Genomic DNA, 26,075 nt, shown 5'->3' with positions numbered 1-26,075 from the left:
ATGTGTTCACTTTTAAATCAATGCGTTTCTAAAATTTTCAAATTAAAGTTAATATTTAGATATTTTTTAAAATTAGGCTTGTGTCAGCATTTTTGTACATTGATTGATACAAATAAAAACAAAAGAAATCCAGACACACAATTGAATTACATTTTTTTTATTAGCTAATTCATAAAAATAATTTCCTATCTAAGGAATCCAACAGATTAGATCAGTTTGATTTAATCTCCCTTCCTGAGCAAGCACACGGCGACAGTGGAGAGGAAAAACTCCCTTTTAACAGGAAGAAACCTCCAGCAGAACCAGGCTCAGGAAGGGCGGCCATCTGCCTCGACCGGTTGGGGGTGGAGCGGATAGGAAAGAGGAACATACAAGCACAAGAACTCTGAGATCTGGCGACACCTGCTGAGAAAGAAAAGAGAGAAACACAAGTTGATGACGAAGGTTTTGAGTCTTCATTGCAGTTGAACCAGGTCTGAGTTCGGGCTGGAGTCCTTCTTCATGCCGTTCCCCTCTCTCTGTCCATTTTCCTGTCTGCTCCTTACTACCAGACATCCTTAAGAAAAACAAACAACAAAGATATCATTATCTTCATTTGGTATTATCAGTACTGTCATATGCAAATGGAAATTCAAGAGTGAAAACATGAGTGTGAGTATAGAGGCAGTCAGTGAATCATGGGATGTACTGAGCAGCTTAAACCTATACCATCATAACTAAAGGGAAGGTCAAGGGTCAACCAAACCTGTTCTTATTATGAGGTTTATCAAAAAGGAATATTTTAAACTTAATCTACATGTAGAGAAGGTATTTGCTTCTTGAACCCAAACTGAGAGGAAGTCTGACAAGACATGGGATTAATATCCAAATTTTCTCCCTCCCATTCTACTTTTAAAAACTTTATGAACCACAAGCCTACAGTCTAAGAGCAAAGTACTCTGTTGGGACTATATGGAACTATGGCATCTTTAAGATATAATGGTGCTTTCTTAATAAGAACTTAAGAGGGACGTCTGTGTATCTGACGTTCATGCTTTGCTGTCCAATATTGACTTTTGGATGCACGTAAAAAGTGAAAAGTAAAAGTCCAGGCACTTAAATCCAAAGAACTCTGTCATTTACTCTGGTGCGGGAAGATTTTTTTATGTGACAAAAATTACAAATTAATACTTAATGTGATTGATTTGAGGACAATAATATGTCTAATCCTCTGTAACACAACATTGTGATCAATGGTATCACATGTAGCACTGAGAACCAAAAGGACAAGAATAGAAATGAATGTTTTCTCTATGACAAGATCTTTTGACTGCCTTCATCTATTTTTTGGCTTGTCATCTCTAAAATGTGTGTGTGTGTGTGTGTGTGTGTGTGTGTGTGGAGGTGAGGACTTCATCTTCTGTTGCCCCAGATGTTTCTTCATCAGGAGGGTTGATAGTGGGGGGGCTTAGCTGCTCTTTGCCACAGGGGAATCTTCCATAATGAAAAACTTACCTTCTGTCGTCCCATGGCTGCTCCATGGTACAAGGGATCCAGGAACCAGTTGTACAAAACACTCTAAGATGCTATTTTTTTAAATGTATATTATCATTTTATTCTACCAGAGTAGATAGTAATGAAGTAAATTTTATTTACTGTAATAAGTACATTTTTAAATATGTGTACTCAGCTGGAGTATTAGTTTTAGAGGAACTTGTCTTTTTCACTCTATTACATTTATACAACAATGTTGTACTTTTAACTCTTTTAACTATCATTTCTACATTTCTATTGCAAACTGCTGCAGCAGAAACTAAAGGTCAGTTCTTTTATACCAATCCACTCTCATCTTTTAAAAGGTTGGTGAGGGAGACGGTGTTATTTATTTATAAATGAATGAATGAATCAAACATTAAATGGGATTGGGAGAGAACATATCCCATCTGGTAAAGCTCTGCCCTCTTGTGATTATTTTTGAGGAGCAAAGTTACTAAATAAACTTATGAGTGAATTTCTCTGGTAAAATGGGATTTAGCCTCAAGAGTTACTTTGTGCAGCTGGTCCCTGACACTTTACTTATGGTTGTTTGTTGCTGTGGCTGGATCTTCTGCCCCCCCACCCCCTTTCTACATCCAGTTCTAGATCTGAAAATAGAGAAAATACCTTTAGAAATGTGTGAAGTATTGTGTTGGTTATTTTGAGGCCTTCTTTCTCCATCTCACTCTCTTTCTCACAGTTTAGGACGTGATAACGTTTTCTTACATGTCTCCGATAGAAAAGGATGTACGCCAGCTCCTGCCTTTTCTTGCAAACGTCCCAGCCAGATGTTTTAAGGACCGTTGAGTCATTGAAAGTAAGCCAGTGGTCAGTTGGCTCCAGTGGACAGTCTTCTGGGTCGATGCTGTCACAGATGTAGTGTCCTAACAGGAGAGATTTTATTCATTTGTAAGGGAGAGAAATCATCCCAGCAGAACTGTTCATTAAAAAAGTGGCATATCAATCTTATTCAGTACAGTAGGCAAAGAGTCCTAACCATAGATTTTCAAAGGGATTTAACAGAAACAAATGTTTCTGACAAACATCTGTTACATGTCAGGTTGGGATTTGCTTACCTTCTTCAATACTGCCTGAATGACTGATGGCGCTGACCAGACTGAAACAGCCACCACCCTGAGAAGAAACAGTTAATGAGTGACCTTCAGCACACAGAGCAGGACAAACAGTCCATTTCTTCCTTTTCACACCATCACAATGTATCTGTTCCCTGTTATGGTCTGTGTTTCTTTACCATTTTAGATGACACAACTATGTCCCTCTGTATCTGCACAGGGTCATAGATTTTCTGCAGGTTGAAGGATGGAGTGTAGCAAAAACGCTTAAGATGTATGATAAATGTTCTGTAGGATAAATATAAACACATATGGGTGAATGTTGTAGGCATTTATTTGATTGTTACATTATTAGTAAGAACTAAAAAGGGTCGGTGAACCACAGTTTTCTGAAATATGGGGGACGCCACTCACTTTGGCAGGGATGCAAAGGTCAAAGTCTGGCCTGATGACTTTCCTCCGCACTCACAGCTGTATTCCAGCTCCACCTCCTACAGAGCAGCACAGAGACAACAATACATGTCAGAAATTTACTGTCAGCAAACAGCAAACATGACACATCAGATCTGTGATGGCGGCTCAGTGAGGACTGGTGAATCTTACCAGGAGATATTTTTCAATCATGTCTTCAATACACCCTCCAGGAACCAGGTCCAGAGACAGATTAGTAAATTGTTCCTGTCTGACTGATTGAACTCCACACCTGCACATACATTAAAAGTCAGCTGTACTGGTCAAAACCCGGCCTAGATAAGACTATTATAAGGGATCCACATGGGTAAACATCAGAATATCTAACTTGCATCTCTGACAGATTGCATGGTGTTGAACGGTGTCTTACTTTTTGCATGTTCTGGTGTACTCCATTTTAAATCCAAAGTTGTCTTCCACTGGACAGGTATAGCTTCTGCCCAGGCCCGCTGCGGTCCGTTGAAGCAGAGGAGACAGACTCTCCATGTGTGTCAGGATCGAGATCAGGAACTCATGGGCGTCCTGAACACACACAAACACACAGAAGTATTTAGATATTGAAATAGATCATTTCTTTTATCTTAGACCTTATGTCTTTAATAGAGATTGAAGTGAATTGAATATTGACTGTGTACTAAAGCGAGAATTATGCAACAATTATCAAAATGTTATCTGACTCACATTCTGCAAACTGTCCATAAACTGCGGGTTCTGGTCACTGATAAGATCTTTAAAGGACTGCAGGAGTTGACTCTTGATGTCAGAGTTAGTTGATTTGTGACAGTCCCTGATTTCAGTCAGTTCCCTGCACAGAGGGAAAAAATGAACATGAATGTGGTTAGATGTGTTTTGCCCATTGTTTTCTTCTAGAGACATTTGACGGTGACGACGCTGTTTTACTTCAGCAGTTGAGCCTCAGGAACTGATCTCCAGATCTGCTCTGTACGACTGACGCTCGTCACAAAATCTTTTAATGTCAGGAGGCTCTGAAGACTGGAGTTCATATAGCAAGTGTTCCCGAGGTTTGGAAATCTGACACAACAACACAGGTTCAAACAGATGTTAGCATTTTCACTTTACTGACAACTTCAGAGTGGAACTCATTGTCTTCAAGCATTTTCAGGAGTGAATGTTTTGTTGCAGCTTCATAAGGTTATAAACTCACCCAAGGGGGTCGGTGGTTCTCCAGCTGTATTTGTTAGATAATGTTCTTATCCTGGAGAGAGGTGTTTTAAATAAATCGTATATTAGGAGAAGTTTAATCACAAACTTAATGCTGTATGAAGGCTTGCAGTGAAAATCTTAATTTCTTGTCATGACTGGCTGATAATGAATTAATTCTTCATGATTATAGTAACTGGACATATAAAAACGAACTGCTGTAACAAGAGATCGGGATCTTAACTTTATATCTTACCAATTGAATATGTCATTTTGGAGGGAGTAACATTCCTCTGGTTCAGAAAGGGACTCCAAATTGTTCCTGGTGCAGTTTGTATCCAACAAACTGATTTTCAGGTATGACAATGGACATAGACGAGAGGATACACCCATCACCTGCGATCTGCTACTGGAGGAAGAAACAGGTCATTAGAGAAGTAGAACAGACTAGAGTACTCACAAAGAGGCTAATTCAGGGCTACAATCTAAAACTAACCAGAGTTTGCCAGCTGGCTTCTCCTTGTTTTTCTTAGCAGACAAGGGTGACTTGTCTTGCTTGATCTGCTCCACTGTTGTCCTCTTGTCATGATGTGAGAATAATGCACTCATTTTTTGTGTGAGTTGCTCTCCTGTTATCTCTTCAGTGGAGCTGTCACAGAAAGAAGGAACAACTAGTCAGAGCAGCACAACGCTAAACTAGTTTAGGACCTTGGAACCAGTCGACTCAACGAAGTTGAAAAGAAGTAACCTGAGGGTCCCCAGTTTGGCACTTTGAGAACAGATGGTGCCAAACTGTGCCAACATGGCCATTTTAGAGACCTCGTCCAAACTGCCTTTACTTCTTTTTCCTTAAGCTTAAAATTGATTTCATTTGTGCTTTGTGCCATTTTCATTTAGACTTCACCAGTAACACATTTACCCCAAACGTATTCAAACAGACCTTGTGGTTGCAGAAATATGCTAATTTCATTATGGATACACAATTTTTAAGCAGATACATAAAATATAATATAGTATACTATACCTAAAAAAATTAGCTTTGCTAAGAGACCCCTCTTGGATATGGGGCTCCCCTTGAATATTAAATGTTATTTATTTATTTAAATATGTTTCATGCCAACTCTATTCATAATTGCTGGATTGGACCAGAGTAAGAAAGACAAATGACAGATATGATCAATTCAGTCAGAGGTATTTTAAAATGTAAACACAAGAATCATTGTCCTCAAAAGTTATTTATTGGAGACTGATTTTAGTAATAAATGCAAACATTAAAACAGTCCTTACTTTTTTATCTCTATTACTTTGTTAGTAATCAAGAAATCGGTGCTCTCAGCCGGAGAGACGCGATGAGTCCTCTGTTGGAGAACACACAAGTTTTTCATTAATTTGTGCACTAACAGAATAAGGAATTTAACTGATTTAACTGAGTGACTTGTAAATATGTGTTTACACCAGGAAAGTCTGTGAAACATACTCTGAAACAACAAAAAGGCCAAATCCATCTTGGTTTTGACGTCTTCTTCTTGGCCTTTGGATGTTGGGTGTCTGACTTGGTTTGGCTAGACAAAGAAAAATGTTGTTTTTTATTCTTAGATAAATATAGTTATACTGAAATATAGTTAAACTGTAAACAACTAGACTGTTAAGTGTAAGTTTAATTAAAAATCAAATATATAATTAAGCAATAATCTACAATATTTGGTTATTTCTTTGCTTACCATTTCTGAGAGTTTTTAAGCTTCTTCTCATCTGCCTCAACAGTTTTGTCTGTTGTCTTCTGCTCAGAGCAAATACAAATGTTAGCTACATAAAATATATACATGTACATTTAATAAAATATCACACTTAATTGAAGAAAGTATCAGAAATCATCTTTAAAAATTATTTTAAAAGTTAAGATTTTTGTTTGTTTGTTCCTTTTTAGTTTAAAAAAGTCACTGTAAAGCGTAATCTGCAATAAACCTTCTGTAATTCTGAGAAACAAACCTTTTTCCAGGAAAAACACTGTAGAAGAAACATGTTTGTAGTTGGTTGGGTCTTTTCAGAAATCCTGTACGCTGCTTGAATGTTGGGTTAAAACTGAACTCCAAGAACAGAATGTAGTAAAACTGATGTTCTAGAATGTGAACCTTTGTGACACATTAAAACACATTCTGTTGAAATTTGCATATTTTTGAATTGTCTCTATGAATCTATTCCATAAAGAGTTAAAGGAGCCCTAGATAGTTAGCATATATCTTATATCTGCTTATAACAGCATCTACACTGTCTGATATGCATGTTGTACCTGGAGACCACTAAACTGCATCAGTAACATGGCTCATAGAAACAAACATCACAGCTTTCAGATACTTTATTAATAGGGGAATTATGTGAATAGCAAACACTTTTACTGATTTTATGCATCGACATAACAGTTTTATCTGCACATGGCTTTTCATATAATGAGCCATTTTCTTTATGTTAAAGAAAAATAAACATTTAAGCAACACAACAGAGAGAAGGGTAGATTGAAAACAGATTTATAAAGGTATCTCCAATTTTTTAAACAAAAAACCCGATTCTCAAGCAAACAAATTTAAAATCTGTTTGTCTTTAGAAATATAGCATATTTGTGATTTATTACTTTTAATTAAAATTTCTATCCTTTGTTTTATTGTTCATGTTTGTCCCATGCATGTGTGTGGCAATTGTAAAACCAACAAAACAAAACACACAAACTAACAACACAAACAAACAAAAGAGGATCTGAGTTTATATACTGTCAGATGTGACAAGTGAGGGACGCATGAGGCCGGAAACTACAGGTGCTCGTCATAAAATTAGAATATCATGAAAAAGTTGATTTATTTCAGTAATTCTATTCAAAAAGTGAAACTTGTATAATGTAGACATTCATTCCTCCCAGACTGACATATTTCAAATGTTTATTTCTTTTCATTTTATAATTATATCTGAGAACTAATGAAAATCCCACATTGAGTATCTCAGAAAATTAAAATATTGTGGAAAATTTCTTTATTGAAGACAGCTGGTGCCACACTTTAATCAGCTAATTAACTCAAAACGCCTGCAAAGGCCTTTAAATGGAATCTCAGACTAGTTCTGTTGGCTACACAATCATGGGGAAGACTGCTGACCTGACAGTTGTCCAAAAGACAACCATTGACACCTTGCACAAGGAGGGCAAGACACAAAAGGTCATTGCCAAAGAGGCTGGCTTTTCAGAGCTCTGTGTCCAAGCACATTAATAGAGAGGCGAAGGGAAGGAAAAGATGTGGTAGATAAAAGTGTACAAGCAATAGTGATAACCACACCCTGGAGAGGATTGTGAAACGAAACCCCTTCAAAAGTGTGGGGGAGATTCACAAAGAGTGGACTGCAGCTGGAGTCAGTGCTTCAGGAACCACCACGCACAGACATATGCAAGAGCTGGAGTCAGTGCTTCAGGAACCACCACGCACAGACATATGCAAGACATGGGTTTCAGCTGTCCCATCCCTTGTGTCAAGCCACTCTTGAACAAGAGACAGCGTCAGAAGCGTCTCGTCTGAACTAAAGACAAAAAGGACTGGACTGCTGCTGAGTGGTCCAAAATTATGTTCTCTGATGAAAGGAAATTTTGCATGTCCTTTGGAAATCAAGGTCCTAGAGTCTGGAGGAAGAGAGGAGAGGCACAGAATCCACGTTGCTTGAGGTCGAGTGTAAAGTTTCCACAGACTGATGGACTCCATGCCACGCCGCATTGCTGCAGTAATTCAGACTAAAGGAGCCCCAACAAAGTATTGAGTGCTGTACATGCTCATACTTCTCATGTTCATACTTTTCAGCTGGCCAACATTTCTGGAAATCCTTTTTTTGAATCGATCTTAAGTAATATTCTATTTTTCTGTGATATTGAATGTGGGATTTTCATTAGATGTCAGTTATAATCATCAAAAATAAAAGAAATAAACATTTGAAATATGTCAGTCTGGGAGGAATGAATGTCTACATTATACAAGTTTCACTTTTTGAATGGAATCACTGAAATAAATCAACTTTTTCATGATACTCTAATTTTATGACGAGCACCTGTAGAGGACATTGGATGTCCATGGGTTGCAGAAGGAGGAGAATGAATGAATGAATGAATGAATGAATGAATGAATGAATGAATGAATGAATGAATGAATGTTTATTTTTCAAACATGTAAAAATGTACTCATTGACAAAAACAATGAAGGATTTATACACTGCCCAAAAAAGTAAATAATTAAAATAAATAGAACTCATAACCATTATTGTGTAAGTCAAAGTCCATCATTCTTCTGGGACATCTATGTGTCCAGTTTGAAAGTAACACTGATTGTGAATTAATTTCACCTGCTGTTGTAGAAATGGAACAGACACATTCCTCATACTTTGCATGCTGACACAGTCACTGAGTTGTCCAGTGGGTCTATACGTTAAGAGATAATTTTGTTTTTCTCTGTACGTTTGTAATGTTTTTTTTTTTTTTACCTTTTTGGTTATTATTTAAGAAATCGATTACTGTCAGCTCTGTTTTTTCTGTAAAAGCAGTAGGAAATTTTCTGGTGTGTTTCTGTTCAAGTGGAGCAATTTGTTGACTGGTGAAAGCTTGGATTGAAGGGTCATTGCCTTCTATTTGTTGTGTTTTTGTCTCCTCTTTCTTCTTTCTGCTTTGCATTTTGCTTTTTCTGTCCCCTCCGGTCAGGTCCGGCAAGATTACATAGGTTCCATCATTCAAAGTAAATAAATAACAGTAAATAGATGAATCAGACCATCAAGAGGAGCCTTATATCCATGAACCTCCCCTTGGCAGAGCAAATTTGTCAGCAAGACAACCTCTATAATGGGTCCTGCAGGTGGTGAGACCATTTCCCTGTCTTCTTTCTTTCTGGCTGATCTTTGGTCACATTTGCATTTAGCCAGTCTGCTCCCCACTAGAAGTAACATGAGACGATTGTCTGAATCCCACATAAGATGTTCAGGTAGTGCAGCTCATCCAGGAGGCCACATCGCTGTGGCAAGAAGGTTTGCTGTGTCTCTAAACACAGTGTCAAGAACATGGAGGAGATACCAGGAGACAGGCCAGTACTGCTATCTGCTTCTTTGTACAAGGAGGAACATGATGAGCACTACCAGAGCCTACAAAATTACCTCCAGTAAGCCACTAATGTGCACGTTGAGTCAGAAACAGACTCTATGACGATGGTATGAGGGCCCAACTTCCACAAATGGAGGCCTGTGCTCACAGCCCAACATGGTGCAGCCTGATTTGACATTTGCCAGAGAACACCAGGATTGGCAGATTCATCATTGTCGCACTGATGAGAGCAGGTTCACACTGAGAACATGTGACAGACATGAGAAAGTTTGAAGATGCAGTGGAGAACGTTCTGCTGCCTGCAACATGCTCCAGCAAGACCAGTTTGGCAGTGGGTCAGTGACGGTCTGGGGAGGGATATCCTTATAGGGCCATGTAGGGCCACAAACCTCCACATGCTACCCAGAGTTACCCTGACTGTCATAAGGTGCCACGATCAGATCCTCAGATCCATTGTTTGACCACATGCTGCTGCAGTGAGACCTGGGTTCCTGTGTGTGGCTGGAGTGTGTCAGCAGTTCCTGCATGAAGAAGGCATTGATGCTATGGACTGACCTGTCCATTCACCAGACCTGAATCCACTTGAGCACCTCTGGGACATCATATCTCATTCCATTAACCACCACCACATCATACCACATACTGTCCAGGGGTTGACTAATGCCTTGATCCAGGTTTGGAAGGAGATCCTTCAGGAGAACATCCATCATCTCATCAGGAGCATGCCCAGATGTTGCAGGGAACACATACAAGCACATGGAGGCCACACACACTACCAAAACTCATTATGAATTGTCTTGAGAAATTTCCATGAAATCATGTGTAGTGATAAATAAATTTAAAAAGCTATTCAGAAATATTATATTGAACAGATACATGATGGAAACATAATGTCTCATCTGTATTGTCTTTTTGTTCTGGTATTTAGTTGTTGAAGGAGCATGTTTTATTATTAGCTGCTTGTTACTGTATGTGTAACATGTAGAAAAAAGTATGTAATCCATCAAATGTCCTTCATTTTTAGGTTTTTTCCTTTATTCTTTTTTCTTTAAATTGTTTTAATCTTATTGTCTTTTATTTCATTTTTCGTTGAGCATCATTTTGGAAGCTTTTAGTTACTTTAATGTTGAATTTCTAGTCTCCTATGATGTCATCAGTGAGCACATCCCTTCCTCCCTCAGTCTGCTTTTGGCTATCATGCATTTGCAGCATTTCTGACATTCATGTCCAATTTGAAGTAAAAGGAAATTAATATAGATCGTAAAAATCATAAGAAGCTGAGATCTTCGCACGGTGGGAGAGCGCAACAGAAAAATACAAAAACTTTTCTCAGGATTACCTGAGTTAAGGTGAAGTCTGTGACAAACATCAAGAAGAGTCTAAATTATACTGTCAGTGAAGAGGAAGTTGAAATCAGACTTAAAGTCTCTGCAGGGCAAGAAGAATAAATGTGAAAAAATTGGAGGAAACATACAAGGATTCAACACAGCAAAAAGCAGCTGTTGTCCACAGAGAAGCAGGTCTACTTCAGTCCCGTCACACTGCAAACCCATGCATCTATCTGTCTGATCATCTGACCAGTGAGAGAAATGGAGACACATTGCAGCAACTTGCTGATAATCCAGAGAGAAACACTAACTAAACCCCTGAAAGCTTCAGCTCAGGGAAACACAGCTGGGAGGAGGTGGGAGATCATCCGGACTGGAATATTGGTGTATGAAAGGAGTCTGTTGACAGGAAGGGAGAGTTATGCTTCTCCAAACATGGAATCTGGTGTTCATGGCATGGTGATGGAAAATACACTAATGGTGTTGACTGTCACAGTGAAGAAGAATCTCCAGAGCTGAGGTCCCCAACCTGGGGTCCGGGAACTCCCAAGAGGGTCCCCTAAAGAGCATAGGAGGTCCCTGAGGAGCTATTGTGATCAATGTCCACACACTGTCCCTATTTACAGGAAAACAAGTATGATTATATATTGTTAATTTAACTTTGGCTTTATCAAAGGACAGGACTCAGCCAGAATACATTATGTATGGTGAGAATCTCACTTTTGAAAGCATAAAACCAAGTATGATTTCAGCACATGGTGGGGTAGGGGATCCATGGCTTTTCAATATTTGCATGAAGGGGTCCACAAGGAAAATAGGTTGGGAACCACTGCTCCAGAGGATCAGAGTCCAGCTGGACTATGACAGGGGGGAGGGGTCCTTCTACAACCCTGAAGACATGACTCACATCTGCACTCACAGAGACACTTTCACTGAGAAACTCTTCCCATATTTTCTTTCTTTGTCCAGCTGGAGAAGCCAAAACCTCTGAAATCAAAATCTGTCAAACTCGTTTTACTGAGATTTTCAGAAAAATGAATCAGATGTTCAAACTTTTACCATCATAAATAATTGTTCATTAATAGTTTTCAGATTTTTATACGTTTTTAAACTGAAACAAATCAGCAGTCTGATTTAATCTTTATACTAAAACAGATTCAAAGCTTCTCAAATGATTTTCTTCATATCAATATTTTCTTATCACCCAAATGTGTATTTATGTGTAGAATCATTAACATCACCTCTTCATGAACTCTGTTATATTACACGAAGAAAAACAGCAGAGACGCAAAGAAACAAAGAGTTTACTAAATACAAAAACTGCAACACATCAGGTAAAAATCTGATGTTGGAAATATGAGCTTTTTAATGTGGTTAGCAGCCTGTCTGATTTATAATTATTTCTTCTTCTTTAGAAGTTTTTCATCCAACTGTGTCATTAGTTTGTAAATATATTCATTTTCTTCTTGTTTGTAATTAACTTCAATGAATAACGTCACATTTTTAAACTACAGAAAAAGAAAGATAATAAAATTTCATCCTGTGAAATAATTGGAGCCAAAGTTTTGTTTTACTTTATTTTATTTTACCTTATTGAACGTGGAAACTTCTGCTCATGATTTTATGTCTGAACTTTGTCGCTATGATTTTATTCAGATCAATAAATTCCAGGTATTAACATGCTCACTTAGATTTATCCATAAGTGATAAATCTCAGAACAATCATCATTTATAGATCGCTCTGGTGGATGATGAAGAGCTGAAAATGTAAGAAATAAAGTTTTACATCTTTAAAAACTAAAATCAGGCCTAATGAGGAGAAAGTTTCACTTTATTTCTCCTCCACTGGATGTTTGTTTACTATTAAATGTTCTGTGTAAAATAAAGCATAAATCGGAGGTTTTCAGCAGTATATTCATTCTTCATAAAGTTTTCTAAGTTCACCTGCTTCAATCATGTTGACAGAGAAATGTTTAAAGAGTCTGGACACACACAGCTGGAAACATGAGTCTTTTTATTTTGCAGCTGCATTATGCAAACACCGTGTATGAGAGGTGAAGATTATTGTAAAAGTTTTCCAACCAGGACACTTTGATTCAAAGACTTTCAGTTTGATATTAAATGACTTCTGAAATAAAATCCTAAAATATCTTCATCATGTAATTGTGTGACTCATGTTTCTTGCTGTGATCACCACTAGATGGAGACTAAACCAACATTTTGCTCCTGTTTCTGATTTCATGAACTCAAGAAGGAAGCTGCAGTTCCAACCAAAGATTTTGTTAGGGAAATTCTTCCCAGCACTAACACCAATAAACCTTCAATCAAAAGAAAACACAGAGTTATTCTCAATGTGTACAATTTTACTTGAAAGGATCATGTGTTCGGTCCAAGTATGACACACACACACACTGAATTGTTTTACACATAACAAGGCGTTATGAAGGAAGTTTCATAAATTCCCTCCCTTAAACATTACAGAATCTTAAGATTTATGCTTTAGCATTTTCCACTAAAAGATAGGACATGCAGAACTGGAGATGTGGGTGGATTTTTAACCTCATGCTGCCTGTTATTTTATGCTTTTCTTTTAAGCCCTAAATCAGTTAATAAATCTGCATGTTCTGCTGCAGGAGACGCAACAAGAGGAGCAACTGGTACAACACCTGACATGTAAGGCTAAGTGGGAACAGCATTTGGTTGCTCAGTTAATGCAGATACGTAGGGAGAAAGAAATTATTGTGGAGACTCGCCTGGTCAGAGAGCATCAGTACCAGGAGCAAAGAGAAAAGGACTTTCGGAAAACTTTGTGCAGAGATGCAGTGAAACAGGACGAATAAAGAAGAATAATCCTTTGTGTTTTTGACTTTTCCATTCCCAATAGCAGTGTGAGCAGAGCAGAGCAGCAGTGATTTTAGGGAAAAGGCTGGTTTTAGTAGTTTGTATGGTGACAGCATCTATGATATCAGGTTGAGAGAGACTGTATGTGTTTGTATTGTGTCTGTTAAAGCACAGTTGCTGGCCACCACACCACAGTTCAACAAACAAACTTAAATCTGAAGACTGAAATCTTTTGTGTCGTGTTAAAATCCTACTGTGACATATCAAGTGTCAGTTTTTTCTTAAACATGTGTTCACTTTTAAATTAATGCGTTTCTAAAATTTTCAAATTAAAGTTAATATTTAGATATTTTTTAAAATTAGGCTTGTGTCAGCATTTTTGTACATTGACTGATACAAATAAAAACAAAAGAAATCCAGACACACAATTGAATTACATTTTTTTTATTAGCTAATTCATAAAAATAATTTCCTATCTAAGGAATCCAACAGATTAGATCAGTTTGATTTAATCTCCCTTCCTGAGCAAGCACACGGCGACAGTGGAGAGGAAAAACTCCCTTTTAACAGGAAGAAACCTCCAGCAGAACCAGGCTCAGGAAGGGCGGCCATCTGCCTCGACCGGTTGGGGGTGGAGCGGATAGGAAAGAGGAACATACAAGCACAAGAACTCTGAGATCTGGCGACACCTGCTGAGAAAGAAAAGAGAGAAACACAAGTTGATGACGAAGGTTTTGAGTCTTCATTGCAGTTGAACCAGGTCTGAGTTCGGGCTGGAGTCCTTCTTCATGCCGTTCCCCTCTCTCTGTCCATTTTCCTGTCTGCTCCTTACTACCAGACATCCTTAAGAAAAACAAATAACAAAGATATCATTATCTTCATTTGGTAATATCAGTACTGTCATATGAAAATGGAAATTCAAGAGTGAAAACATGAGTGTGAGTATAGAGGCAGTCAGTGAATCATGGGATGTCCTGAGCAGCTTAAACCTATACCATCATAACTAAAGGGAAGGTCAAGGGTCAACCAAACCTGTTCTTATTATGAGGTTTATGAAAAAGGAATATTTTAAACTTAATCTACATGTAGAGAAGGTATTTGCTTCTTGAACCCAAACTGAGAGGAAGTCTGACAAGACATGGGATTAATATCCAAATTTTCTCCCTCCCATTCTACTTTTAAAAACTTTATGAACCACAAGCCTACAGTCTAAGAGCAAAGTACTCTGTTGGGACTATATGGAACTATGGCATCTTTAAGATATAATGGTGCTTTGTTAATAAGAACTTTATGTGTCAAAAATTACAAATTAATACTTAATGTGATTGATTTGAGGACAATAATATGTCTAATCCTCTGTAACACAACATTGGTATCACATGTAGCACTGAGAACCAAAAGGACAAGAATAGAAATGAATGTTTTCTCTATGACAAGATCTTTTGACTGCCTTCATCTGTTTTTGGCTTGTCATCTCTAAAATGTGTGTGTGTGTGTGTGTGGAGGGGGGGACTTCATCTTCTGTTGCCCCAGATGTTTCTTCATCAGGAGGGTTGATAGTGGGGGGGCTTAGCTGCTCTTTGCCACAGGGGAATCTTCCATAATGAAAAACTTACCTTCTGTCGTCCCATGGCTGCTCCATGGTACAAGGGATCCAGGAACCAGTTGTACAAAGCACTCTAAGATGCTATTTTTTTAAATGTATATTATCATTTTATTCTACCAGAGTAGATAGTAATGAAGTAAATTTTATTTACTGTAATAAGTACATTTTTAAATATGTGTACTCAGCTGGAGTATTAGGTTTAGAGGAACTTGTCTTTTTCACTCTATTACATTTATACAACAATGTTGTACTTTTAACTCTTTTAACTATCATTTCTACATTTCTATTGCAAACTGCTGCAGCAGAAACTAAAGGTCAGTTCTTTTATACCACTCCACTCTCATCTTTTAAAAGCTTGGTGAGGGAGACGATGTTATTTATTTATAAATGAATGAATGAATCAAACATTAAATGGGATTGGGAGAGAACATATCCCATCTGGTAAAGCTCTGCCCTCTTGTGGTGATCATTTTTGAGGAGCAAAGTTACTAAATAAACTTATGAGTGAATTTCTCTGGTAAAATGGGATTTAGCCTCAAGAGTTACTTTGTGCAGCTGGTCTCTGACACTTTACTTATGGTTGTTTGTTGCTGTGGCTGGATCTTCTGCCCCCCCACCCCCTTTCTACATCCAGTTCTAGATCTGAAAATAGAGAAAATACCTTTAGAAATGTGTCAAGTATTGTGTTGGTTATTTTGATGCCTTCTTTCTCCATCTCACTCTCTTTCTCACAGTTTAGGACGTGATAACGTTTTCTTACGTGTCTCCGATAGAAAAGGATGTACGCCAGCTCCTGCCTTTTCTTGCAAACGTCCCAGCCAGATGTTTTAAGGACCGTTAAGTCATTGAAAGTAAGCCAGTGGTCAGTTGGCTCCAGTGGACAGTCTTCTGGGTCGATGCTGTCACAGATGTAGTGTCCTAACAGGAGAGATTTTATTCATTTGTAAGGGAGTGAAATCATCCCAGCAGAACTGTTCATTAAAAAAGTGGCATATCAATCTTATTCAGTACAGTAGGCAAAGAGTCCTAACCATAGATTTTCAGAGGGATTTAACAGAATTAAATGTTTCTGACAAACATCTGTTACATGTCAGGTTGGGATTTGCTTACCTTCTTCAATACTGCCTGAATGACTGATGGCGCTGACCAGACTGAAACAGCCACCACCCTGAGAAGAAACAGTTAATGAGTGACCTTCAGCACACAGAGCAGGACAAACAGTCCATTTCTTCCTTTTCACACCATCACAATGTATCTGTTCCCTGTTATGGTCTGTGTTTCTTTACCATTTTAGATGACACAACTAAGTCCCTCTGTATCTGCACAGGGTCATAGATTTTCTGCAGGTTGAAGGATGGAGTGTAGCAAAAACGCTTAAGATGTATGATAAATGTTCTGTAGGATAAATATATAAACACATATGGGTGAATGTTGTATGCATTTATTTGATTGTTACATTATTAGGAAGAACTAAAAAGGGTCGGTGAACCACAGTTTTCTGAAATATGGGGGACGCCACTCACTTTGGCAGGGATGCAAAGGTCAAAGTCTGGCCTGATGACTTTCCTCCACACTCACAGCTGTATTCCAGCTCCACCTCCTACAGAGCAGCACAGAGACAACAATACATGTCAGAAATTTACTGTCAGCAAACAGCAAACATGACACATCAGATCTGTGATGATGGCTCAGTGAGGACTGGTGAATCTTACCAGAAGATATTTTTCAAGCATGTCTTCAATACACCCTCCAGGAACCAGGTCCAGAGACAGATTAGTAAATTGTTCCTGTCTGACTGATTGAACTCCACACCTGCACATACATTAAAAGTCAGCTGTACTGGTCAAAACCCAACCTACATAAGACTATTATAAGGGCTCCACATGGCTAAACATCAGAATATCTAACTTGCATCTCTGACAGATTGCATGGTGTTGAACGGTGTCTTACTTTTTGCATGTTCTGGTGTACTCCATTTTAAATCCAAAGTTGTCTTCCACTGGACAGGTATAGCTTCTGCCCAGGCCCGCTGCGGTCCGTTGAAGCAGAGGAGACAGACTCTCCATATGTGTCAGGATCGAGATCAGGAACTCATGGGCGTCCTGAACACACACAATCACACAGAAGTATTTAGCTATTGAAATAGATCATTTCTTTTATCTTGGACCTTATGTCTTTAATAGAGATTGAAGTGAATTGAATATTGACTGTGTACTAAAGCGAGAATTAAGCAACAATTATCAAAATGTTATCTGACTCACATTCTGCAAACTGTCCATAAACTGCGGGTTCTGGTCACTGATAAGATCTTTAAAGGACTGCAGGAGTTGACTCTTGATGTCAGAGTTAGTTAATTTGTGACAGTCCCTGATTTCAGTCAGTTTTCTGCACAGAGGGAAAAAATGAACATGAATGTGGTTAGATGTGTTTTGCCCATTGTTTTCTTCTAGAGACATTTGACGGTGACGACGCTGCTTTACTTCAGCAGTTGAGCCTCAGGAACTGATCTCCAGATCTGCTCTGTACGACTGACGCTCGTCACAAAATCTTTTAATGTCAGGAGGCTCTGAAGACTGGAGTTCATATAGCAAGTGTTCCCGAGGTTTGGAAATCTGACACAACAACACAGGTTCAAACAGATGTTAGCATTTTCACTTCTTTACTGACAACTTCAGAGTGGAACTCATTGTCTTCAAGCATTTTCAGGAGTGAATGTTTTGTTGCAGCTTCATAAGGTTATAAACTCACCCAAGGGGGTCGTTGGTTCTCCAGCTGTATTTGTTAGATAATGTTCTTATCCTGGAGAGAGGTGTTTTAAATAAATCGTATATTAGGAGAAGTTTAATCACAAACTTAATGCTGTATGAAGGCTTGCAGTGAAAATCTTAATTTCTTGTCATGACTGGCTGATAATGAATTAATTCTTCATGATTATAGTAACTGGACATATAAAAACGAACTGTTGTAACAATAGATCGGGATCTTAACTTTATATCTTACCAATTGAATATGTCATTTTGGAGGGAGTAACATTCCTCTGGTTCAGAAAGGGACTCCAAATTGTTCCTGGTGCAGTTTGTATCCAACAAACTGATTTTCAGGTATGACAATGGACATAGACGAGAGGATACACCCATCACCTGCGATCTGCTACTGGAGGAAGAAACAGGTCATTAGAGAAGTAGAACAGACTAGAGTACTCACAAAGAGGCTAATTCAGGGCTACAATCTAAAACTAACCAGAGTTTGCCAGCTGGCTTCTCCTTGTTTTTCTTAGCAGACAAGGGTGACTTGTCTTGCTTGATCTGCTCCACTGTTGTCCTCTTGTCATGATGTGAGAATAATGCACTCATTTTTTGTGTGAGTTGCTCTCCTGTTATCTCTTCAGTGGAGCTGTCACAGAAAGAAGGAACAACTAGTCAGAGCAGCACAACGCTAAACTAGTTTTGGACCTTGGAACCAGTTGACTCAATGAAGTTGAAAAGAAGTAACCTGAGGGTCCCCAGTTTGGGGACTTTGAGAACAGATGGTGCCAAACTGTGCCAACATGGCCATTTTAGAGACCTCGTCCAAACTGCCTTTACTTCTTTTTCCTTAAGCTTAAAATTGATTTCATTTGTGCTTTGTGCCATTTTCATTTAGGCTTCACCAGTAACACATTTACCCCAAACGTATTCAAACAGACCTTGTGGTTGCAGAAATATGCTAATTTCATTATGGATACACAATTTTTAAGCAGATACATAAAATATAATATAGTATACTATACCTACAAAAACTTAACTTTGCTAAGAGACCCCTCTTGGATATGGGGCTCCCCTTGAATAGTAAATGTTATTTATTTATTTAAAAATGTTTCATGCCAACTCTGTTCATAATTGCTGGATTGGACCAGAGTAAGAAAGACAAATGACAGATATGATCAATTCAGTCTTTTTAAATGTAAACACAAAAATCATTGTCCTCAAAAGTTATTTATTGGAGACTTATTTTAGTAATAAATGCAAACATTAAAACAGTCCTTACTTTGTTATCTCTGTTACTTTGTTAGTAATCAAGAAATCGGTGCTCTCAGCCGGAGAGACGCGATGATTCCTCTGTTGGAAAACACACAAGTTTTTCATTAATTTGTGTACTAACAGAATAAGGAATTTAACTGATTTAACAGTGACTTGTAAATATGTGTTTACACCAGGAAAGTCTGTGAAACATACTCTGAAACAACGAAAAGGCCAAATCCATCTTGGTTTTGACGTCTTCTTCTTGGCCTTTGGATGTTGGGTGTCTGACTTGGTTTGGCTAGACAAAGAAAAATGTTGTTTTTTATTCTTAGATAAATATAGTTATACTGAAATATAGTTAAACTGTAAACAACTAGACTGTTAAGTGTAAGTTTAGTTAAAAATCAAATATATAATTAAGCAATAATCTACAATATTTGGTTATTTCTCTGCTTACCATTTCTGAGAGTTTTTAAGCTTCTTCTCATCTGCCTCAACAGTTTTGTCTGTTGTCTTCTGCTCAGAGCAAATACAAATGTTAGCTACATAAAATATATACATATACATTTAATAAAATATCACACTTAATTGAAGAAAGTATCAGAAATCATCTTTAAAAATTATTTTAAAAGTTAAGATTTTTGTTTGTTTGTTCCTTTTTAGTTTAAAAAAGTCACTGTAAAGCGTAATCTGCAATAAACCTTCTGTAATTCTGAGAAACAAACCTTTTTCCAGGAAAAACACTGTAGAAGAAACATGTTTGTAGTTGGTTGGGTCTTTTCAGAAATCCTGTGCGCTGCTTGGATGTTGGGTTAAAACTGAACTCCAAGAACAGAATGTAGTAAAACTGATGTTCTAGAATGTGAACCTTTGTGACACATTAAAACACATTCTGTTGAAATTTGCATATTTTTGAATTGTCTCTATGAATCTATTCCATAAAGAGTTAAAGGAGCCCTAGATAGTTAGCATATATCATATATCTGCTTATAACAGCATCTACACTGTCTGATATGCATGTTGTACCTAGAGACCAAACTGCATCAGTAACATGGCTCATAGAAACAAACATCACAGCTTTCAGATACTTTATTAATAGGGGAATTATGTGAATAGCAAACACTTTTACTGATTTTATGCATCGACATAACAGTTTTATCTGCACATGGCTTTTCATATAATGAGCCATTTTCTTTATGTTAAAGAAAAATAAACATTTAAGCAACACAACAGAGAGAAGGGTAGATTGAAAATAGATTTATAAAGGTATCTCCAATTTTTTAAACAAAAAACCCGATTCTCAAGCAAACAAATTTAAAATCTGTTTGTCTTTAGAAATATAGCATATTTGTGATTTATTACTTTTTATTAAAATTTCTATCCTTTGTTTTATTGTTCATGTTTGTCCCATGCATGTGTGTGGCAATTGTAAAACCAACAAAACAAAACACACAAACTAACAACACAAACAAACAAAAGAGGATCTGAGTTTATATACTGTCAGATGTGACAAGTGAGGGACGCATGAGGCCGGAAACTACAGGTGCTCGTCATAAAATTAGAATATCATGAAAAAGTTGATTTATTTCAGTAATTCTATTCAAAAAGTGAAACTTGTATAATGTAGACATTCATTCCTCCCAGACTGACATATTTCAAATGTTTATTTCTTTTCATTTTATAATTATATCTGAGAACTAATGAAAATCCCACATTGAGTATCTCAGAAAATTAAAATATTGTGGAAAGGTTCATTATTGAAGACAGCTGGTGCCACACTCTAATCAGCTAATTAACTCAAAACGTCTGCAAAGGCCTTTAAATGGAATCTCAGACTAGTTCTGTTGGCTACACAATCATGGGGAAGACTGCTGACCTGACAGTTGTCCAAAAGACAACCATTGACACCTTGCACAAGGAGGGCAAGACACAAAAGGTCATTGCCAAAGAGGCTGGCTGTTCAGAGCTCTGTGTCCAAGCACATTAATAGAGAGGCGAAGGGAAGGAAAAGATGTGGTAGATAAAAGTGTACAAGCAATAGTGATAACCGCACCCTGGAGAGGATTGTGAAACGAAACCCATTCAAAAGTGTGGGGGAGATTCACAAAGAGTGGACTGCAGCTGGAGTCAGTGCTTCAGGAACCACCACGCACAGACATATGCAAGACATGGGTTTCAGCTGTCCCATCCCTTGTGTCAAGCCACTTTTGAACAAGAGACAGCGTCAGAAGCGTCTCGTCTGAACTAAAGACAAAAAGGACTGGACTGCTACTGAGTGGTCCAAAGTTATGTTCTCTGATGAAAGGAAATTTTGCATGTCCTTTGGAAATCAAGGTCCTAGAGTCTGGAGGAAGAGAGGAGAGGCACAGAATCCACGTTGCTTGAGGTCGAGTGTAAAGTTTCCACAGACTGATGGACTCCATGCCACGCCGCATTGCTGCAGTAATTCAGACTAAAGGAGCCCCAACTAAGTATTGAGTGCTGTACATGCTCATACTTCTCATGTTCATACTTTTCAGTTGGCCAACATTTCTGGAAATCCTTTTTTTGTATCGGTCTTAAGTAATATTCTATTTTTCTGGGATATTGAATGTGGGATTTTCATTAGTTGTCAGTTATAATCATCAAAAATAAAAGAAATAAACATTTGAAATATGTCAGTTTGGGAGGAATGAATGTCTACATTATACAAGTTTCACTTTTTGAATGGAATTACTGAAATAAATCAACTTTTTCATGATACTCTAATTTTATGACGAGCACCTGTAGAGGACATTGGATGTCCATGGGTTGCAGAAGGAGGAGAATGAATGAATGAATGAATGAATGAATGTTTTATTTTTCAAACATGTAAACATGTATTCATTGACAAAAACAATGAAGGATTTATACACTGCCCAAAAAAGTAAATAATTAAAATAAATAGAACTAATAACCATTTTTGTGTGAGTCAAAGTCCATCATTCTTCTGGGACATCTATGTGTCCAGTTAGAAAGTAACACTGATTGTGAATTAATTTCACCTGCTGTTGTAGAAATGGAACAGACACATTCCTCATACTTTGCATGCTGACACAGTCACTGAGTTGTCCAGTGGGTCTATACGTTAAGAGATAATTTTGTTTTTCTCTGTACGTTTCTAATGTTTTTTTATTTTTTTTACCTCTTTGGTTATTATTTAAGAAATCGATTACTGTCAGCTCTGTTTTTTCTGTAAAAGCAGTAGGAAATTTTCTGGTGTGTTTCTGTTCAAGTGCAGTAATTTGTTGACTGGTGAAAGCTTGGATTGAAGGGTCATTGCCTTCTATTTGTTGTGTTTTTGTCTCCTCTTTCTTCTTTCTGCTTTGCATTTTGCTTTTTCTGTCCCCTCCGGTCAGGTCCGGCAAGATTACATAAGTTCCATAATTCAAAGTAAATAAATAACAGTAAATAGATGAATCAGATTATCAAGAGGAGCCTTATATCCATGAACCTCCCCTTGGCAGAGCAAATTTGTCAGCAAGACAACCTCTATAATGGGTCCTGCAGGTGGTGAGACCATTTCCCTGTCTTCTTTCTTTCTGGCTGATCTTTGGTCACGTTTGCATTTAGCCAGTCTACTCCCCACTAGAGGTAACATGAGACGATTGTTTGAATCCCACATAAGATGCTCAGGTAGTGCAGCTCATCCAGGAGGCCACATCGCTGTGGCAAGAAGGTTTGCTGTGTCTCTAAACACAGTGTCAAGAACATGGAGGAGATACCAGGAGACAGGCCAGTACTGCTATCTGCTTCTTTGTACAAGGAGGAACATGATGAGCACTACCAGAGCCTACCAAATTACCTCCAGTAAGCCACTAATAATAATAATAATAATAATAATGCATTTTATTTCTTGGCGCCTTTCAAACACCCAAGGTCACCGTACACAAAAATAAAAAATAAATAAAAAGACAATAAAAACATAAATTACATAAGAGTTAAAAGAGATAACGGACATTGATATAAAAATTACACAAAACAGTCAGTATACATGGGTTATAGGGAGTATGCCAGTTTAAACAGGTGGGTTTTGAGTGCAGATGTGAATGATGGAAGGGAGTTGATGTTCCTAATCTCGGATGGAAGTGAGTTCCAGAGCTGGGGAGCAGAGCCTTCCCCATGGTGGAGAGACTGTCATGGTTCTGTGTGTCTGAGTTTTGCAGGTATGGGTTGAGCAGGTTGCCATGGGGATGAAGGGCGGAGGCTGGAGCCACAATTGATCCCACCTGCAGCGCATCAGCACCTTCGTTAGCCAGCTTACCTCCCAGCTATTTAAGATCATGCAGGAGCTCCAGTCTTCGCCAGATTGTCACACTTTACTGCGTGGTAACCAGGCCTCATTTTAAGTCTTACCTTGTGCCTTGTTCTCAGTAAACTTATCTTGTCATCTTAATTCCTCAGCCTTAGACCTTGCTACCTTGGATCACCACAGCACCTTGGATAAAGACTGTCCCTCATGCCAAGTCGACTGCCTGCCTGCTCGCCCTGCCTGCAAACAAACTCATTCCACCTCCACCAGCAACCATCACCTGGCTTACTCCTCCACCGTCAGTCTTCCTCTGGAATACAGTAAGCCGCTGCTATAGCAGACATAACCCAGCACCCTCTCAGACCCACATTAATCCTCTGCCCTCTCATAGGAAGATCTTCCCGGACCTGGACTAAGCCACTAACATTTATTATAAATAAACATTGTTTGCATCTCACTCCTTGTCTCACTAAGTGTTCTGCATTTGGGTCTGCTTCTTTGTACCGCGGTCTCCGACCGTGTCAGAGACGGGCAGAGGGAAAAGTAAGGTGAATGGAGGAGGATGACCTGAGAGCACGGGAGGGAGTGGCAATATGGAGGAGATCAGACAGATAAGGAGGGGCCAGATGGTGAATACCTTTGAAAGTGAGGACCAGTAACTTATAGTTAATTCTGTATTTTATTGGAAGCCAGTGAAGTTGTTGAAGGACAGGGGAAATATGTTGAAAGGAAGAGGTGCGAGTCAGGATACGAGCAGCAGAGTTCTGGAGAAGCTGCAGTTTCTGAAGTGATTTATTGGGAAGACCGAAGAGGAGTGAGTTACAGTAGTCGATGCGGGATGTGACAAGACTATGGATAAGGATTGCAGCAGCATGTGGAGTGAGTGAAGAGCGTAGACGATTGATATTACGAAGGTGGAAGTAGGCAGACCGAGTAATGCTATTGATGTGGGCTTGAAATGATAGGGTGCCGTCGAGAATGACGCCGAGACTCTTGACCTGAGGGGAGGGGAAAATGGTAGAACTGTCAATGTTGATGGAGAAACTGTGAGATTTGGTTAGAGTGGAGGGCGTGCCGACAAGTAGAACTTCAGTTTTACTGCAAACCAAAGGGAGAGCAACAGACGAGCAGCCACGTACACCGGCGCCATCTTTCTCCAAAAAGCCAATTTTGTGCATGTTGAGTCAGAAACAGACTCTATGAGGATGGTTTGAGGGCCCAACTTCCACAAGTGGAGGCCTGTGCTCACAGCCCAACACGGTGCAGCCGGATTTGACATTTGCCAGAGAACACCAGGATTGGCAGATTCATCATTGTTGCACTGATGAGAGCAGGTTCACATTGAGAACATGTGACAGACAGGAGAAAGTCTGAAGATGCAGTGGAGAACGTTCTGCTGCCTGCAACATGGTTCAGCAAGACCAGTTTGGCAGTGGGTCAGTGACGGTCTGGGGAGGGATATCCTTATAGGGCCATGTAGGGCCACAAACCTCCACATGCTACCCAGAGTTACCCTGATTGTCATAAGGTGCCACGATCAGATCCTCAGATCCATTGTTTGACCACATGCTGCTGCAGTGAGACCTGGGTTCCTGTGTGTGGCTGGAATGCGTCAGCAGTTCCTGCATGAAGAAGGCATTGATGCTATGGACTGACCTGTCCATTCACCAGACCTGAATCCACTTGAGCACCTCTGGGACATCATATCTCATTCCATTAACCACCACCACATCGTACCACATACTGTCCAGGGGTTGACTAATGCCTTGATCCAGGTTTGGAAGGAGATCCTTCAGGAGAACATCCATCATCTCATCAGGAGCATGCCCAAATGTTGCAGGGAACACATACAAGCACATGGAGGCCACACACACTACCAAAACTCATTATGAATTGTCTTGAGAAATTTCCATGAAATCATGTGTAGTGATAAATAAATTTAAAAAGCTATTCAGAAATATTATATTGAACAGATACATGATGGAAACATAATGTCTCATCTGTATTGTCTTTTTGTTCTGGTATTTAGTTGTTGAAGGAGCATGTTTTATTATTAGCTGCTTGTTACTATATGTGTAACATGTAGAAAAAAGTATGTAATCCATCAAATGTCCTTCATTTTTAGGTTTTTTCCTTTATTCTTTTTTCTTTAAATTGTTTTAATCTTATTAACTTTTATTTCATTTTTCGTTGAGCATCATTTTGGAAGCTTTTAGTTACTTTAATGTTGAATTTCTAGTCTCCTATGATGTCATCAGTGAGCGCATCCCTTCCTCCCTCAGTCTGCTTTTGGCTATCATGCATTTGCAGCGTTTCTGACATTCATGTCCAATATGAAGTAAAAGGAAATTAATATAGATCGTAAAAATCATAAGAAGCTGAGATCTTCACACGGTGGGAGAGCGCAACAGAAAAATACAAAAACTTTTCTCAGGATTACCTGAGTTAAGGTGAAGTCTGTGACAAACATCAAGAAGAGTCTAAATTATATTGTCAGTGAAGAGGAAGTTGAAATCAGACTTAAAGTCTCTGCAGGGCAAGAAGAATAAATGTGAAAAAATTGGAGGAAACATACAAGGACTCAACACAGCAAAAAGCAGCTGTTGTCCACAGAGAAGCAGGTCTACTTCAGTCCCGTAACACTGCAAACCCATGCATCTATCTGTCTGATCATCTGACCAGTGAGAGAAATGGAG

At 38.6% G+C, this 26,075-nt stretch overlaps 3 protein-coding genes and 1 long non-coding RNA gene across 4 annotated transcripts; all 4 read right to left on the bottom strand.

Moving 5' to 3' along the window:
- Positions 1–2,032: 2,032 nt before the first annotated feature.
- Positions 2,033–3,464, bottom strand: LOC121649212 (ubiquitin carboxyl-terminal hydrolase 8-like). The gene is made up of 6 exons (XM_041999865.1): positions 3,430–3,464; positions 3,003–3,079; positions 2,768–2,876; positions 2,592–2,649; positions 2,242–2,399; positions 2,033–2,123 (listed from the first exon to the last, which is right to left on the bottom strand). Exons 1-6 carry the CDS (start codon positions 3,436–3,438, stop codon positions 2,118–2,120), a joined length of 417 nt encoding a protein of 138 aa, XP_041855799.1. The 5' UTR covers positions 3,439–3,464; the 3' UTR covers positions 2,033–2,117.
- LOC121648568 (ubiquitin carboxyl-terminal hydrolase 26-like) lies at positions 3,457–5,030 on the bottom strand. The gene is made up of 8 exons (XM_041998768.1): positions 4,969–5,030; positions 4,717–4,869; positions 4,477–4,629; positions 4,225–4,275; positions 3,960–4,091; positions 3,741–3,864; positions 3,535–3,581; positions 3,457–3,478 (listed from the first exon to the last, which is right to left on the bottom strand). The coding sequence occupies exons 1-8, from the start codon at positions 5,028–5,030 to the stop codon at positions 3,457–3,459; spliced, it is 744 nt and encodes a 247-aa protein (XP_041854702.1).
- Positions 5,031–15,744: 10,714 nt separating this feature from the next.
- Positions 15,745–16,841, bottom strand: LOC121648567 (ubiquitin carboxyl-terminal hydrolase 37-like). The gene is made up of 6 exons (XM_041998767.1): positions 16,821–16,841; positions 16,632–16,708; positions 16,395–16,503; positions 16,219–16,276; positions 15,869–16,026; positions 15,745–15,750 (listed from the first exon to the last, which is right to left on the bottom strand). The coding sequence occupies exons 1-6, from the start codon at positions 16,839–16,841 to the stop codon at positions 15,745–15,747; spliced, it is 429 nt and encodes a 142-aa protein (XP_041854701.1).
- A 1,029-nt stretch (positions 16,842–17,870) lies between these two features.
- Positions 17,871–18,434, bottom strand: LOC121648426. The gene is made up of 3 exons (XR_006011974.1): positions 18,349–18,434; positions 18,109–18,261; positions 17,871–17,907 (listed from the first exon to the last, which is right to left on the bottom strand). It is a non-coding gene; the product is annotated as an uncharacterized LOC121648426 (long non-coding RNA).
- Between the last annotated feature and the right edge of the window lie 7,641 nt (positions 18,435–26,075).

This window comes from Melanotaenia boesemani, chromosome 11 (genome assembly GCF_017639745.1).
Source record: "Melanotaenia boesemani isolate fMelBoe1 chromosome 11, fMelBoe1.pri, whole genome shotgun sequence".
Taxonomy (NCBI): Eukaryota; Metazoa; Chordata; class Actinopteri; order Atheriniformes; family Melanotaeniidae; genus Melanotaenia; species Melanotaenia boesemani.
The sequence above is the reverse complement of the archived record's forward strand: the minus strand, read 5'-3'. Positions and strand labels throughout refer to the sequence as shown.

What these genes read in the sequence shown, in the direction of transcription:
- LOC121649212 (XM_041999865.1), bottom strand. An exon ending in TAGTTGTGTCATCTAAAATG is followed by an intron (nt 2,650 to 2,767) that starts GTAAAGAAACAC and finishes GTTTCTTCTCAG; the next exon opens with GGTGGTGGCTGTTTCAGTCT. An exon ending in TTCAGGCAGTATTGAAGAAG is followed by an intron (nt 2,400 to 2,591) that starts GTAAGCAAATCC and finishes CTCTCCTGTTAG; the next exon opens with GACACTACATCTGTGACAGC.
- LOC121648568 (XM_041998768.1), bottom strand. Translation starts at nt 5,030, where the DNA reads ATGGCCATGTTGGCACAGTTTGGCACCATCTGTTCTCAAAGTGCCAAA. An exon ending in AGAACCACCGACCCCCTTGG is followed by an intron (nt 4,092 to 4,224) that starts GTGAGTTTATAA and finishes TTGTTGTGTCAG; the next exon opens with ATTTCCAAACCTCGGGAACA. An exon ending in CCTGAGGCTCAACTGCTGAA is followed by an intron (nt 3,865 to 3,959) that starts GTAAAACAGCGT and finishes CCCTCTGTGCAG; the next exon opens with GGAACTGACTGAAATCAGGG.
- LOC121648567 (XM_041998767.1), bottom strand. Translation starts at nt 16,841, where the DNA reads ATGCTTGAAAAATATCTTCTG. An exon ending in TGCTTGAAAAATATCTTCTG is followed by an intron (nt 16,709 to 16,820) that starts GTAAGATTCACC and finishes GCTGCTCTGTAG; the next exon opens with GAGGTGGAGCTGGAATACAG. An exon ending in TAGTTGTGTCATCTAAAATG is followed by an intron (nt 16,277 to 16,394) that starts GTAAAGAAACAC and finishes GTTTCTTCTCAG; the next exon opens with GGTGGTGGCTGTTTCAGTCT.